Source organism: Phaenicophaeus curvirostris, chromosome 12 (genome assembly GCF_032191515.1).
Source record: "Phaenicophaeus curvirostris isolate KB17595 chromosome 12, BPBGC_Pcur_1.0, whole genome shotgun sequence".
Taxonomy (NCBI): Eukaryota; Metazoa; Chordata; class Aves; order Cuculiformes; family Cuculidae; genus Phaenicophaeus; species Phaenicophaeus curvirostris.
Window position 1 is genome coordinate 10730050 of NC_091403.1, and position 14592 is coordinate 10744641.

At 44.1% G+C, this 14592-nt stretch overlaps 1 protein-coding gene across 5 annotated transcripts in view; it reads left to right on the plus strand.

Annotated features, from left to right (window-relative positions):
• Nucleotides 1–14592, plus strand: part of CHD2 (chromodomain helicase DNA binding protein 2) — a 57001-nt gene that overhangs the window by 27005 nt on the left and 15404 nt on the right. For all 5 annotated transcript variants that reach the window (XM_069866537.1, XM_069866540.1, XM_069866539.1 and 2 more), the window contains 18 exons: nt 594–727; nt 1362–1587; nt 2318–2418; nt 3044–3088; nt 3246–3421; nt 4076–4200; nt 4822–5038; nt 5672–5761; nt 6619–6809; nt 7793–7981; nt 8374–8536; nt 8921–9073; nt 9590–9661; nt 10826–10975; nt 11596–11744; nt 12254–12350; nt 13109–13201; nt 13672–13845. In XM_069866537.1, the coding sequence (XP_069722638.1) occupies nt 594–727; nt 1362–1587; nt 2318–2418; nt 3044–3088; nt 3246–3421; nt 4076–4200; nt 4822–5038; nt 5672–5761; nt 6619–6809; nt 7793–7981; nt 8374–8536; nt 8921–9073; nt 9590–9661; nt 10826–10975; nt 11596–11744; nt 12254–12350; nt 13109–13201; nt 13672–13845 (2545 nt within the window). The remainder of the gene's footprint in view (nt 1–593; nt 728–1361; nt 1588–2317; nt 2419–3043; nt 3089–3245; nt 3422–4075; nt 4201–4821; nt 5039–5671; nt 5762–6618; nt 6810–7792; nt 7982–8373; nt 8537–8920; nt 9074–9589; nt 9662–10825; nt 10976–11595; nt 11745–12253; nt 12351–13108; nt 13202–13671; nt 13846–14592) is intronic.

Genomic DNA, 14592 nt, shown 5'->3' on the forward strand with positions numbered 1-14592 from the left:
GGATTAGACCACTTATCTGAGAGTGGCTGATAGGTAATGCCCTGGGACAGAGTGCTGAGATATGGTGGAGGTAAAGCGTTCTCCATTCCCCAGTATACCTTCTCACCTTCTGGCACGCCTAATAAGGGACTTGCAAAGAGACACCTGAATAGTATTTTTTTAGTGGTTAAATGGCCATCAAAGATGAGAAGTGTAGTCCCTAAGGCAGTGTAGGCACCCATGCAGCCTTTCACTGCTCTGCAGCTTCCGTTGTTAAAGATAAAATAAGCTTTCACCAGACAGAGGAGACTTCCTCTGCTGATGGTTTTGCTTCTGGTGCAGGGATTGTTCCACCTCCTTATGAAGCATCTGGTGTTCACCATGGTCAGAAAATCTATACGGACGAGACAGAGTATTAGTCTGATAAAGTGTAGCTATCTGAGTGTCTCAGGGAAAAATACTGAATGGCTAACTTAGGAAATGCATGCGCTGGACATGCACTGAACCCTAGGATAAATTCTGGAGAAGCCTTGCTCCAGTCCCTGCTATTCTGTGTGTTAGTGGACTGTGAAGAGTCAAGGGCTTTTTATCAATTTAGTTTTGATCTTGTTCAGTTACAAAGAAGACGATGATTTTGAGACGGATTCTGATGATCTGATAGAGATGACCGGGGAAGGAGTTGATGAACAACAAGACAACAGTGAAACTATTGAGAAAGTCTTGGACATCAGGATTGGAAAAAAAGGAGGTGTGTAGTTCTGGTAAAAGCTTTCATTTCTGATGTGAGTTGTCCACTCATGGTTTCTCTTGCGCTTTTGCAGCTTCAAAGTGGAGCCAAGGGTTGTTTCAGCGCTCTTCTCTGTGCTTCTTATTTATGTCTTCTAGCAGCTTTTGTAAAATGTAGTATTAAAAACCCTGAAATGTCAGGTCTATGTGCTTGGCAGCTTTCATTTAGTGTGCACACATTTTAAAGATGCAGTCACTGCTCTGCAGTTCTTGTTTTTCTGTTCTTTGAAATATAAAATAGGTCTTCCAGTAGAGTCAGTTTTCATAGCTCCATTGACAAAGTCATAATGAAAATAAAGCTGATGTTTTGTTCTCAAAGCCTTTCAAAAGTGTTTTTGTAGAACTGAATTGTTGTGAACATTTTCAAGAGACCTTTGAATTACGCTTAAAGAAAAAGCATTTATGATAGAGAGATTTAAAAAGATTCTGTTGTTTGGAAAACTTTTGTGTGCCTGTCTTATTGGGTTGCAGAATCTGTAGGATATTCTTTGTGCTGTCACAAGAGATGCATTAGAAGAATAACTTTCTGCTCTAATGCAGTTCACGTCCAGTGCTTCATAACAAAGGTACCAACCGCAGCCTGATTTTTTTTGCAGCCACTGGTGCTTCCACCACAGTGTATGCAACTGAAGCCAACGGCAATCCCAGTGCTGACTTTGATCCTGAAAAGGATGAAGGAGAAATTCAGTACCTCATCAAATGGAAAGGCTGGTCATACATCCATAGCACATGGGAGAGTGAGGAGTCCCTGCAGCAGCAGAAAGTGAAAGGCCTGAAAAAGCTAGAAAACTTCAAGAAAAAAGAGGAGGAGATCAAGCAATGGTATGGTTTCCTTCAACCAGTGACTTGGCCTTGGGCTAGTCTTTTTTTAGCCAGAGGTTTGCAGAGTCATGACTAAAAACATTTGATTTCTTCTTGCAAAGCACGTTTCATCCAAAGCAACTGGTTTTGGTGAACAACACACGTCTGTCTTTGCCTGCTGATGAACATCCTCCCTCATAGGAATAATGTTTATGCCTGTGGCTTTTAAAGAGAGAGGAAGAGGCATGAAATCCCAAATATTGTCTCTTCCCATGCTCAAGTGCTGGGGTATATGACAACTAATAAATGGCGCAGAGATTCACCTGGCCCAGGAGGTGACATGAGGGCTTGCAGCCTTATTAACCCTTGTTAATGATGGGCTTGTCTGTATGCAAGGTTTTGCATCAGTTTGTGTCCAGCCTCCCCAGGAATTATAAAGGGAGCTATGATGTGTTTCCAAAGTGATAAAGCTGGAGCAGCAGCTTCCATCTCTGTTTGATTCTGATTTTGAGACTGATTCTTGCAGCAGAATAAGGCATCAACAGTGAGACAGTGAGAACATCTGACATTTGCGTCCCCGTAATGATTTATAATTATAGGAAGCTTTAAGAAACATGTCATCTAAGCAGTAGTGTGCTTCAGTGACTTGTTTGAATGACAGAACTGTATAGGAAAGTAGAATTTCTATATATGTCCTCCATGGGCATTGTAACAGAAGCATTATAGTGGTTTTGGGTTTGTTTTTTTCTAGGCTGGGCAAGGTATCACCTGAAGATGTAGAATATTTCAACTGCCAGCAAGAGCTAGCTTCAGAGCTGAACAAACAATATCAAATAGTGGAGAGAGTAATTGGTAAGTGAACCCATTTTTCTAAAGAGGTGAAGACAGACATGGGAACTGTAATCTCTAGCGACAGCAGAATGAGTGTATGATCTCCAATATCTCTGGAATGGTGTTAAGTGTATTTCAGTGTGTGAAATTCAGATTTGAACACTAGAAATCGAGATTTACAGATTCGTATTTACAAGCAAAACAAATCAATCACCCTCCTTGCCTGGAGTATGGGATGATGCACTAGTTTCCAAGGGAATGCTGAAGTTGCTGTTGCTGAGGTTCTTTGACTTCAGCCCTTTGGATGCAAGGTGTTTATATCCAAAGCAGCAGTAGAGGCCTTGCTTTTGTGAGGACTGCTTTCCATGACGTGGTTGAGGATGTGGTCAGGCTGCAAGGCAGCTCAGGGGTTAGATTTTCATGATTACTTACTAAAAATAAAAACAGAGCTTAGTGAGTGCTTAATATCACAGCTATGTCAGTCAAAGGTGCCAGCATCCAGTTGCCTAGGGAATTGGCTAGGGGAGCTGTTGAACCTATTTCCATACAATTCCTGTAAAAACGCCTGTGACAGTCTGCCTGTTCTGCTCCCTCTACTGGCTGCCAGCACTCTAAACCCTTCCTTCCCTTCTGTCTCCAAACTCAGCTGTGAAGACCAGCAAGACTGCGACAGGGCAGTCAGATTTCCCAGGTAAAGGCACATTTTTGGTCCCTCTAAAACCTTTTTTATTTGCTGAGGCCTGTCTTGTGGTTGTATGGGCGGTTCAGACTGCCCTTGTGAACCACACTTGTGGTTCAGCCACAGAACCACAGCTGCTGAGGGTTGGGCCTCTTTGGATATTTTACAGCAAGCAGTCGCAAAACATCCTCGAATGACCCTGAATACCTGTGTAAGTGGATGGGGCTACCCTATGCTGAGTGCAGCTGGGAAGATGAGACTCTGATAAGCAAGAAATTTCAGCACTGCATTGACAGCTTCAACAATCGTAACAACTCAAAAACAATTCCTACCCGGGACTGCAAGGTTTGTTTGCTTCCCTTTTCTCCTGTTGCTTGGTTTCTCCAGGCTGGGTGATGATGCAAGCAGTGGAGATGTGAAGTTTTGTCAGGATAAACGTCAGAGAACATTTTCCCATCCATCCACTACAGTTTGAATGTTTGTTTGCAGTTATTGTCTTATATTTTAGGCAGTGATGTGAACCCCTTTTGGTTTAATTTACTCCATGCACAGTGAGAACATTCTGTCACACTGGGGAGTGGTAGGGTTAATTAATCCTTGCAGAGTGCTCCCTCCTCAGAAGGAGCTGCTGCAGAAGTGCAAAGCTTTAATATCAGTTGAACGAAAAAACAGCACACCTGGGAAAAGAGAAAAATGCAAGATGCTGATATAGTGGAGGAGAGGGATAGAGATAATGGGGGAAAAGACAAGAGGACAAAAAAGAAAGTGTGCATTATGCGCAGCTTACTGCACTCTTGGGGGGGACTCACAGCCTTTGTTGTCAGAACCAGAGGAAAACAGGCAAAGCATAACACTGTGGAGTGTTTTTCTGAACTGCAGATGTGAGCACTGGCTAAATAAACGTGAATGGACTTCAGCCAATGAAGAGATACACCATCACTCCTGAGTTTTCAACCTTTGTCTTTTTCTTCAGTGGGTTTACGGTGTCTTCTTTTCCAGGTATTGAAGCAGAGACCGAGGTTTGTTGCCTTGAAGAAACAGCCTTCTTACATTGGCAGTGAGAACCTGGAGCTGCGAGATTATCAGCTGGAGGGCCTTAACTGGCTTGCTCATTCGTGGTGCAAGTATGTACAGATGTTCATTTTGTCTCCTGATTTTTGTTCCAGTATGATCTGGCCCTCTTGTTTTCAAGTGAGGTTTTACCCATCCTGTGTCTGCAGCTTGAAGGGTTTCAAATTTACCATGCCCAGCTGCATTGCAGACACCACAAGCAAGAACTATCTAGAGCATGAACTTAAGAAACCTTACGTGAAAACAAAAAGCAATTTCCCTGTCTGGGCCTGTTCACATGCTGGACTTGGCTGCTGTATGAGCCTAGTGCATATCAGCCCTTTTTTTCCATTACCCTAACTGAAAAAAAGATTTCTGTCTCGGCATGCGTACACACTTGTTGAAGTCTTTGAGAAATGTCCTTCTAAAATTAGGTCATTGGCTCCCCTCTCCCTTTGCCTTTGTCCTTGCTTGCCAGTTTGGAGTGGTCATAGTCTGTTCCTTTTTTGCAAGTTATTGTGCCACGTACAGTCTGTATGTGTCTGGGATCCACTTGAAAGTGTTCAGATAAATGTTTTTGCGCTGCCCCCTTTCTGTCCCTGTCATGGATTGCTATTCATGCTAGTGCACAGTAAATTAGTAGAAGTGGAAATGTGCACTCAGACAGGTTTTATATTTATTCTCTTCCTTTTCAGGAACAACAGTGTGATCCTGGCTGATGAAATGGGCCTGGGCAAAACAATTCAGACAATATCATTCCTATCATACCTCTTCCATCAGCACCAGCTTTATGGCCCTTTCCTGGTGGTGGTGCCCTTGTCCACACTCACCTCATGGCAGAGAGAGTTTGAAGTGTGGGCACCTGAGATAAATGTGGTGGTTTACATCGGAGACCTCATGAGCAGGAATATGGTGTGTAATCAGCAAGCAAAGTGTGTGGGGTTGGGCAGAAATGCTGGGTGCAAAGCAGCAGCTTTTGTGTGATGCGTGTGGCACATGTTCTGCTGGAGAGGCAGATGGATAGTACTGGCGGTAGTGAAGGCAGCTAGAGCTGATATAGCTGAGCACGTGGGTATGATTCACTGATGCAGGAAATTCTCTACCTTATTTCCCCTCTTAGAGTGAGCACAGAAGTGCTGGCTTCTAAGAGAGGGTCTGGAAACCACTACTCCACCGGGCTGAAACGTGCTTCAGTAAGGAATGTAGAAGTGCAAAAGTGCTTGCCTACTGTGTTCTGAATTATTAAGATGACAAAGAACACAAATATTTTGAGTCTAGTGGTGTCAATAAGGAGACGATGCATTTATTTGGCAGATGAGGGTAATGTCACAACAGCAAGTTGTTTGGCCTTATTTTGTTACCTGTGCCAGGGCAGTTGAACCATGTGTGCACTCCATGGGCACCCTGAGCTCATTAAATGGCACCTTGAACAACAGGGTTTTTGGACTTGGTTGAAGTCTCTGGCTTGTAGCTACGGTAAAATAATGATTTTTAACTCTTTCCTTGTGATAACATTTGTTGAAGTTAACATTTGTCTCCTCACAGATACGCGAGTATGAGTGGATTCACTCTCAATCTAAAAGGTTGAAATTCAATGCACTCATCACAACATATGAGATCCTTCTCAAGGATAAGGTGAGTAATGGTCCAAGGATGTTCTTTAGACTTTCTCTCACTTGTAGAGAGGGAAATCAGTTCCCATCCAGTGGGTTTCACCTTTTTCCTTTGTGGTGGTGGTGAACATGTAGATACTGTTTGCTTTTGCTTGTAGAAGGAGTGTAGGACATCTGTTATAGTGTCTTCACTCTTGTACTGCACAGTTGTTTCATTCTTTTTATTTTCAAGACACCAGGCAGGATATTAGCTGGATAATACCTGGTTTAATTTAGGCTAGTTAAGAAGACAAAACATTATACTGAACTGCTGGCCACAGTTCTAACAATATCTGGATTTTTACCCTTAAGAGAAATCTGTCTGTTGAGAAAATGCTCATCAGCCCTGTCAATGCATCACTGAGTCCTAGCAGAAAAAGCTTGATACTAAGATCCCCCCACCAAAAAAGTCAACATCCTTAGGCTACCTTAGCTTTATAGGCTTGTTCATCTGCACTCCTGCTGCTAGTAGGAGGGCCCGAGGGGCGTGGAGAAAGGGAGTAGGGAGCTGGAGGAAGACTATGCTTTCTAGGTAAAGTGAAGGTGGATTAAAATAGGTGTACTTGCCAGAGGACTATTGATGTATAGCAGGAATGCTATACAGCATGGTTAATTTTCACCTCTCCTTTCCGGGAAGGCAGAACTAGTGCAGGTTTTGTTAACAAGAAACTCTTGAGCCCAACTCCTCTGTTGATGGGTCCAGTACCAGAGCTTGGGCAGTTCATCCTGAAAAGCACACACTGCAGTGTGTTCTGGCCATGGAGAGAGACATGCGTGAGGTGGTGGGGCTTGTCTGAGCTAGCATCTCCTTGGGGCCTGTTTTTTTTCTTCTTTCTCCAGGCTGTTTTGGGGAGTATTAACTGGGCCTTTCTAGGCGTGGATGAAGCCCATCGGTTGAAAAATGATGACTCTTTGCTGTACAAAACATTGATTGATTTCAAGTCCAACCACAGGCTGCTGATCACTGGCACCCCACTTCAAAATTCTCTTAAAGAACTCTGGTCTCTGCTGCATTTCATCATGCCGGAGAAGTAAGTCTTCTTTTGGTTCTTCAGAAAATGCCTCTGTATCCATTCTTGTCTGTTAAATAGACTTGAGGGAGTGCAGAACGGCTGAAATACTTGAATTAAATCCCTGAATTGAACTCTGTGGAGTTAGAGCAGTGAAAGAGGAACAAACATTGGTGGGGAAAATCAGAGGTTAAATGACTAACACAAAGAATATTTCTGGCAACAAATTGAATGGGGAAACCTAATCCATATTTTTCAATGTCTGCTGTCTTTGAGCCATCTCTAAAAAGCTGAACTTATTTTAAGCAACCATCTCAACTATTTCTGAGGTTTCCACACTGTGGTTCAGCCACCCTCGCCAACCATTTTATGGCAATCTCTAGGAGTATTGCTCAAGGACAGTGCTGTCTAGCCAATTGTTTGTGTATCCACATTATAACTAATGTTTTGTTCTCTTAATGACAAAAAAGGCTAAGACAAGCAAGCCCTCAAACTCGCCAAAATTATGTTTGATTTCACAAAGAACTCTCCCTCAGATCTTTTGCTAGATCATAGAAAGAGTGAAGGAAAGATTTGAAGTCTCCCAAGTGGAGAAGAGCAGACCTCCTAATTTTAAAGGAGCTGTTGAAGGAAGCAGCAATCTAAAAAAGCCTTCAGAGCAGTGTAAAACATAGTCCAGTTGTCACAGCCCTGCCTAGGGGAGGGCACTGTCGAAAGCTCAGAAACTGCTGCCAGGCAAATGCCAGCAGGAGACAGCAGAGCAGAATATTGGAAATCTTTGGGATTTTGAGTCCTGGGAGTTGTCAGTGTGAAGCTCAAAGATAAGATTTTAGGAAGGCACCCGAGAGCTTCTAGGTTTACCACCAGTCTCTTTAGTTTGCCAGAGCAGAGTGAACTGATGTTTCTCTGTCTTGTTGTGCAAGGGGAGCATATGTGGTAGATGATGTTTGGTGTGATAAGACGAGGTATCCTGACTCCTCTCTCCTCCTTGTTTCTATTGCTAGATTTGAATTCTGGGAAGATTTTGAAGAGGATCATGGAAAAGGTAGAGAGAATGGCTACCAGAGCCTTCACAAAGTGCTGGAGCCGTTTCTTCTCCGCAGAGTGAAGAAGGATGTGGAGAAATCTTTGCCAGCCAAAGTGGAGCAGATCCTCCGCGTGGAAATGTCTGCTTTGCAGAAGCAGTATTACAAGTGAGTAATTAATTATGTTAGTGGGAATGCCAGTAGAAATGGGCACATCTTTCTATGTGCCTTGGGAATATCTTTCAGTATCCTTTGTTCTTCAGAATGCAATGTGGCGGCCATCACCTGTAGCATCAGGGGCTTTTTTTGTGAAGGGGAGAAATAGAGCACCCCACAAAATTGTGGTACTGCTTGATGTTAAACAATAATAATATTAAAAGGGAAGTATCAGGATTTCTAGTGAGGAAACAGCAGTATCCTGTAGAAGTGAAGAGAGATGGAGGGAGGGGAGTAGACTGATGCCTGAACAGGATGTCCCTGAAGATTTTATTCCTCCCATGCTCCAGCATGCCCAGTCTGCACTGTGAAATGACCTGGACTTTTTGTTTTCCTACCTGCAGGTGGATTTTGACAAGAAACTACAAAGCTCTTTCAAAAGGAACTAGGGGGAGCACATCTGGTTTCCTGAACATTGTGATGGAGTTGAAAAAGTGCTGCAACCACTGCTACCTTATCAAACCACCTGAGGAAAATGAGAGAGAGAATGGCATTGAGACACTGCAGGTGGGCAGTGTCTTTGGTTACTATTGTTTTTCCTTAACATTCTCCTTTCTTTTATTCCCCCACCAAGATAAGATCTGGTAAAGTTAGCTTCTGCTGTTTCTTCATTAGAAACAGTCGTCACAGCTGAGCCACTGAATCTTCTGCTCTCCCCTTCCACTGTAGGCAATGTTTTGTGGCCATCTAGTGTGGAAGGTGCATGCAATGTAAGATTTGTCTTGGATGACTCTTTTTTTTGTGGTCTCCGCTGTGTAAGTCCATATGCTTTGATTGAGGGCTTATGGGGAAAGCATGACCCCAAAAGAACCAGATCTCTGCCTGTCTCTGTGTAGTATACATAAGGGTAAGGTTGGGAAGTATCAGGTGGAATGACGGTTACTTCTTCAGTCTCTTGTCAGGAGCAGTGGAAAGCTAATTCTCTTGGACAAGCTGCTAACCAGGCTGCGAGAGAGAGGCAACAGAGTGCTGATCTTCTCCCAGATGGTGAGGATGCTGGACATCTTGGCAGAGTATCTGACTATCAAACACTACCCTTTTCAGGTGAGAAACGTCGGCATGGGAAACAATGGGGTTCACTTGAAAATTCAAGAAAATGCTGAGGGAGTCTGGGCATTGGGAGTCAGTTGAGTTTTCCTGAGGTTGGTGCCTGGAATTTCAGGTCATGCTTACTGAAACACAGTAGAGGGAACTGGGAAGTCCCTTCATTTCAGTGCAGCCCCATCTCTGCAAAATACCTCCACTGACAGGCCCCTGCTTTGGCCTTCGTCCTGTGATAAACCTTGAGGAGAGGATGGCAAACACACAGAGACCCTGGCTGGGAGCCTGTAATAGGAGCTGCAGTGTCACCCGCTGTGTGACTAGTGCCTGTGTGTACCCTCTCCTGGCCCTCGCAACGCAGTGGGCTAAGGCAGTACAGTTATTTTTAATTGGTGGTTATTTTTAATGATTAGATACTGCAGGCAGAGAAGGCGGCTGTAGGGCTCTAAGGCTAGGGTGCAGCAAATCTTCTAGGCTCCTTTACTTTCTTTCTTTTATCATTATTGTTGATTTTTCCAGCGCTTGGACGGCTCAATCAAAGGGGAGATCCGAAAGCAGGCACTGGACCACTTCAATGCTGACGGCTCTGAGGTACCGCAAGTGGGGCTGTCCTGCCTTAGGAGGGTCTGGGTGGGCTGCCCGAGCAGCAGGCGTTCTTGGCTGAGATGCAGGTTGTGGCTGCCAGGAGGGGTTAGTTTAGTTAATTTATTTTTACAGAACCCCAGATACTTTTAAAGACATAGATACAACAAGTTTTGCATCTAGCCTTGTTACTTACTTTAGATCTCAAGCATCCAAAGGACACAACAGAATGTCACAGCTTCAGAAAGTCCCAAAGAGGCTGGGAAGAGACAGAATCTAGCAATCCTTTCCCTATGATCTGGAGAATGAGATGGTTGCTAAATGGTTCTTCTAGTCTGAAACTTGTTTTGGATATGAAATGGCAGAGGCATAAGGGGGATTATTCGTGTTGGTAGGTATAGAGTCTGATCTTGGCAGTGAAAGTCTCCAGTGTAACAGGAGAGGGCATCTCAAGCCTCCTGTCTGGGCTTGCTGACTCACGGTGACTGGTGCAAGCCACTTGTTTTGTGCCAATCAGTCCAGCTGTGAGAAATAACTTTCCTCACTCCGGAAGCTTGGACCGGAGGGCGATTTTGACTGACACAGGAGATAGAGCTAGATGGTACTTTATTGTTGTGGGAAAAGTGACAGCAGTGCAGGTGGAAAAGGAGCAGGAATGCCCATAAAAAATTGCTCTTTCCCTTCTCTTGGGGGAAGCCATGGCAGCTCAGGCATCCTGGCTGTAACCTGGCATCCTGTGCCCTTGGGCAGCAACTCAAACAATCTGTGTTATGCTGATCTCTCCCCCAGCAGGCTTCAGGCAACAAAAAGCAGTGTTTGCCTGCTGGCTTGGTAGGAGTCTGGTGGGCAGCATGGGCCTTCAAAAACAACTCCAAGGTGCCCTTGCCCTGAGCTGTTTGCGTTGCTCTCCCATAATGATGCAAGCCGAACCCTTCCTGGAACAGCACACCTTTCACCCCTGCCAGCACTGCCTCACCTTGTGCCTCAGCTTACAGACCAGTGGTACTTAGCCTGTGTGAGTAGGGTGTGGGAGACGGAAATCCTTTTTCTGCTTAAAGAGGCACGATTGCAATAGAGCCCACCTGCTATTTCCTTGCATATCTGTGATATTATTGCTATTTTATGTCCATAGTTACAGGTTAGCTCATGGGTGCTTTTTTTTTTGTCCCCAAGGACTTCTGTTTCTTGTTGTCAACACGAGCTGGAGGGCTGGGAATTAATTTGGCCTCTGCTGATACTGTTGTTATCTTTGACTCGGACTGGAACCCCCAAAATGATCTTCAGGCTCAGGCTCGGGCTCACCGGATTGGACAAAAGAAGCAGGTCAGAAGAGTAACCTGGATTGTTTTCTCTGTGGCTTCAGTGTGTGCATCTAAATGGGCTCCCACCTCACCAGAGCTTCTGAAAACATGGTCTTTTTGCCCCTAGTCCTGACTCCAGGAAGCACTGCCAATCCAAGGGAAGCTCATTTAAAAGCCAGGAAACAAAAAACCAGCCCAAATTTGCCAGATCTTTCTGTTTGCTTTGGGCTTTGGGCTGGTTCAGAACTAAGAACTCAAACAGTGGCACTGCAGTTGACAGCCACATGAACTCTGTTCTTTCTTGCCCTGAAAAACTTAGACAGTAGACATCCACCTCTACTAGGTTTTCATTAGATACGTGAAAAGTTTGATGCTAGTTTAGATTTACAGTGATTATTTCAGAAGATTTTTACTCAGTGCTTAGGCACACTACAAGATCTGTGTTAATCGGCCTGATTTTAACTGATTCCCCTTAGATATAAAAAGAACAGGCTTGTTTTTCTTCTAAAAAAACTGCATCTGTGTATGAAAAGACGGTGTCAGCACTCTTGTCTCCTGCAAAACAATTCAGTGATGTATCACTGTGTCAGCAGATCATGTTCAGGTCTAGGAAATAGCTCTGTTCTTTTTTTTGCCCTTCAGGTGAATATTTACCGCCTGGTCACAAAGGGTACGGTAGAGGAGGAGATCATCGAGAGGGCCAAGAAGAAAATGGTGCTGGATCACTTGGTAATCCAGCGTATGGACACCACTGGCCGAACTGTGCTGGACAACAACTCTGGGCGATCCAAGTAAGTGACTGTGTCAGGAGGTAGAGATGTCTAGTACCGTATATGGCATAACCAGCTTCACCTGTTGTTGTTTCCCAGTATGTGTTTGGTAGGATGCAGGGCAATAGGCTAATAAAAAATGGAAGCTTCTACTGATTTGGCTTATGCAGTCATTGATTTAGACACATAGGATAAAGGTGATCAGAAATAAAAAACTAGTTTTAATGCAGTACCTGTTTTTCCTTCTGTCTTCCTCCCAGAGATCATCCTGGTCTGAGGGAACCTGGTGGTGGTGGAACAGCTGCACTTTTGGCAGCAACCTCAGATTCTCCCCATTTTCCCTGAGTGGATAGAGCTTGTTCCCTTTATGGTGGTTGTCTTGCTAGAGTAGGAAAGAGATGAATAAAAAAAGCTTTTTATAGTGCAGTGTAGAAAATTTACTTTCTGCTTTAATTAGGAAAAAGTTCAGTATGGTTTTATGCTATAGCAGTGCTGACTTAACAGCTCAAAACACATTTTCCTTCTTGCAGCTCAAATCCTTTCAACAAAGAGGAACTGACAGCTATTCTGAAGTTTGGAGCTGAAGATCTCTTCAAGGAGCTTGAAGGGGAAGAGTCAGAGCCTCAGGTAGTGTGAAAATGAAGTACTTATCTGTTTGTAGTCCTTTACAGGTATGCATGGGGGTTCATGTGTGTTTGCTCCCTCTTTGTACTTGCCATGTGCATCAGAGCAGGCTGGTGAAAAGGGTGTGTGTGAGTCCAGAAATCTGAAGGAAGAGAGCCCTGGGATTTGGAGGATCAGGGACTGAGAAGAACCTTATTGTTGGGGGCTAAATGGTAATGGTCACCAAGATAGTCCCTTGGCTCCTGAGGTTTCATTAGCTAGTTATATAGCACAACCTGCTGAAAGCTTCTCTCACTGCCTTCTCTGAGCGCCTCTTCAGCATCCTTTGTTGTTTGTTCCTATAGAAAGGCTGGAGCCAGAGCAGTAGGTTGAATAGGTCACTCTCTCCTGACTCTCAGCATAGCATCGCTTGACAGTTTAATATCAAGTGCTTTGACTAGTTCTCCGAACAGTCAGAGTAGCGGAGCTTCCACTGAGGGAAACAGTCCACAGTTAATACATCTTACTGTCTGGAATTTTTCCCTTTCCTTGTTGTTCCTTTTCTTCTGTCCTGTCACCCTTATTTATACTCTGTTGTACTACTTGAGATAGTTCGTCCCTGCCGTTGGTGATGACACCTTGCAGACATTTGCACTTTATTTATCTTTTATCAGCACAGTGTGCGTTTAGCTATTGCACTCCACTAGTCTGTTCTGAGATTCTCTTATTCCCTGCGGTGCTTGGCACCCTCCACTTTATTAGTCTTCCTTTCTATCTGGTAGGAGATGGACATTGATGAGATTTTGCGTCTGGCTGAAACACGAGAGAATGAAGTGTCCACCAGTGCCACCGATGAGCTTCTCTCCCAGTTCAAGGTACGGACCCCTCAGCTCTGTGGAGGGGTATGGGAATGTGGCTCCCCGCATCTTGCCATGGTGGTAGGGTCAGTAATAGACAGAACAAATCAGTCCTGATGAGAGGAGACCCATACAAAGCAGTTTCCTGAGAGGCTGTCAGGGTGTGGAAGCAGGGGAGATGTGTAGGTATGAATTCATTTCAAATAAGAGATTTTGAAGGCTGCGAATGAAATGCAGAATTTACCAAATTTGGAAACAAAGCCGATAACTTACAGAGGCTCAGCAGTACTTATTAAACTGCATGTACTTCCTCAAAAGCTGTTAGCCCTAAAGGGACCAGGAATGTAGAAACATAGGGATCAATTATAAAGTAGTTATGGAAAAGTTGGCAAAATTCCTATGGGGAAGGAGTTGAGGCTTAGCAGACAGCTCTGGGATATTCCAGCCAGGGAAGAGAATTTCTAAAAGTGTTTCTTTGCATATAAAAGGTGGCCAACTTTGCAACCATGGAGGAGGAAGAGACAGAGCTGGATGAGCGGTCCCAGAAGGACTGGGATGATATCATTCCAGAGGAGCAGAGGAAAAAGGTGGAGGAAGAAGAAAGGCAGAAAGAATTGGAGGAAATCTACATGCTGCCTCGAATCCGGAGCTCAACTAAAAAGGTACAGCCCATCTCAAGGACCCGACAGGCAGGAGGCGAGAGCTGGCAAAGGAAACACTCAAGGGAAGCCTTCTTGCCATCAGAGTGTTTCTTTCCCTCCTCTGAAGCTGGTTACAAGTAAAGCACAGAGGTAGCATGTTGACATCTTCTTGGCATCTTGCATTGAGCCTGTGGTTTGTAATGTAGTGTGAAAGCCCATGCTAAATTTGGTGCAACTCATCTTGTCTTAGACAAAACAAATAGAACCTATAGTAAGCAAAGGGAAAGGTATCCAACTGTATAATGCAGATTTTACTGCAGTTTATGCTATTTTCTGGCTGTTTGTTTTCTGGGCTGCTCTTGCCTAAATGTGGCTTTTGCAGGCAAAAGAGATGATATCTTCCTAATACAACAGAAAGCAGTCAGTGCAAGGAAACTCTGCTGGGATATGGGACTTTTAAGGGGTTATGACCTGTTCTCTGGGGTGGGAAACATTAGAGTGAAAACTAGGGAGAAGGATAATTCATTATGGATGATTCCAGATTAATTTCTCAGGTGTCCTGGTTTTCAGAACAGCCTAAGGGTCTGTGACACAAAACCACAGTAATCAATGTAGTTTAATGTATTGTAGACTTTAGTAAAAAGGTAAAATGTAGTTGTGAAACTGTTGGCTAGAAGGCTGTGAAGGCATTTTACAGTCTGCATGTGAAATAGTGCCGGTGCATGGGAGGGACAGAAGAGGTTGGCAGATGAGCAGTTGTTAACTGTA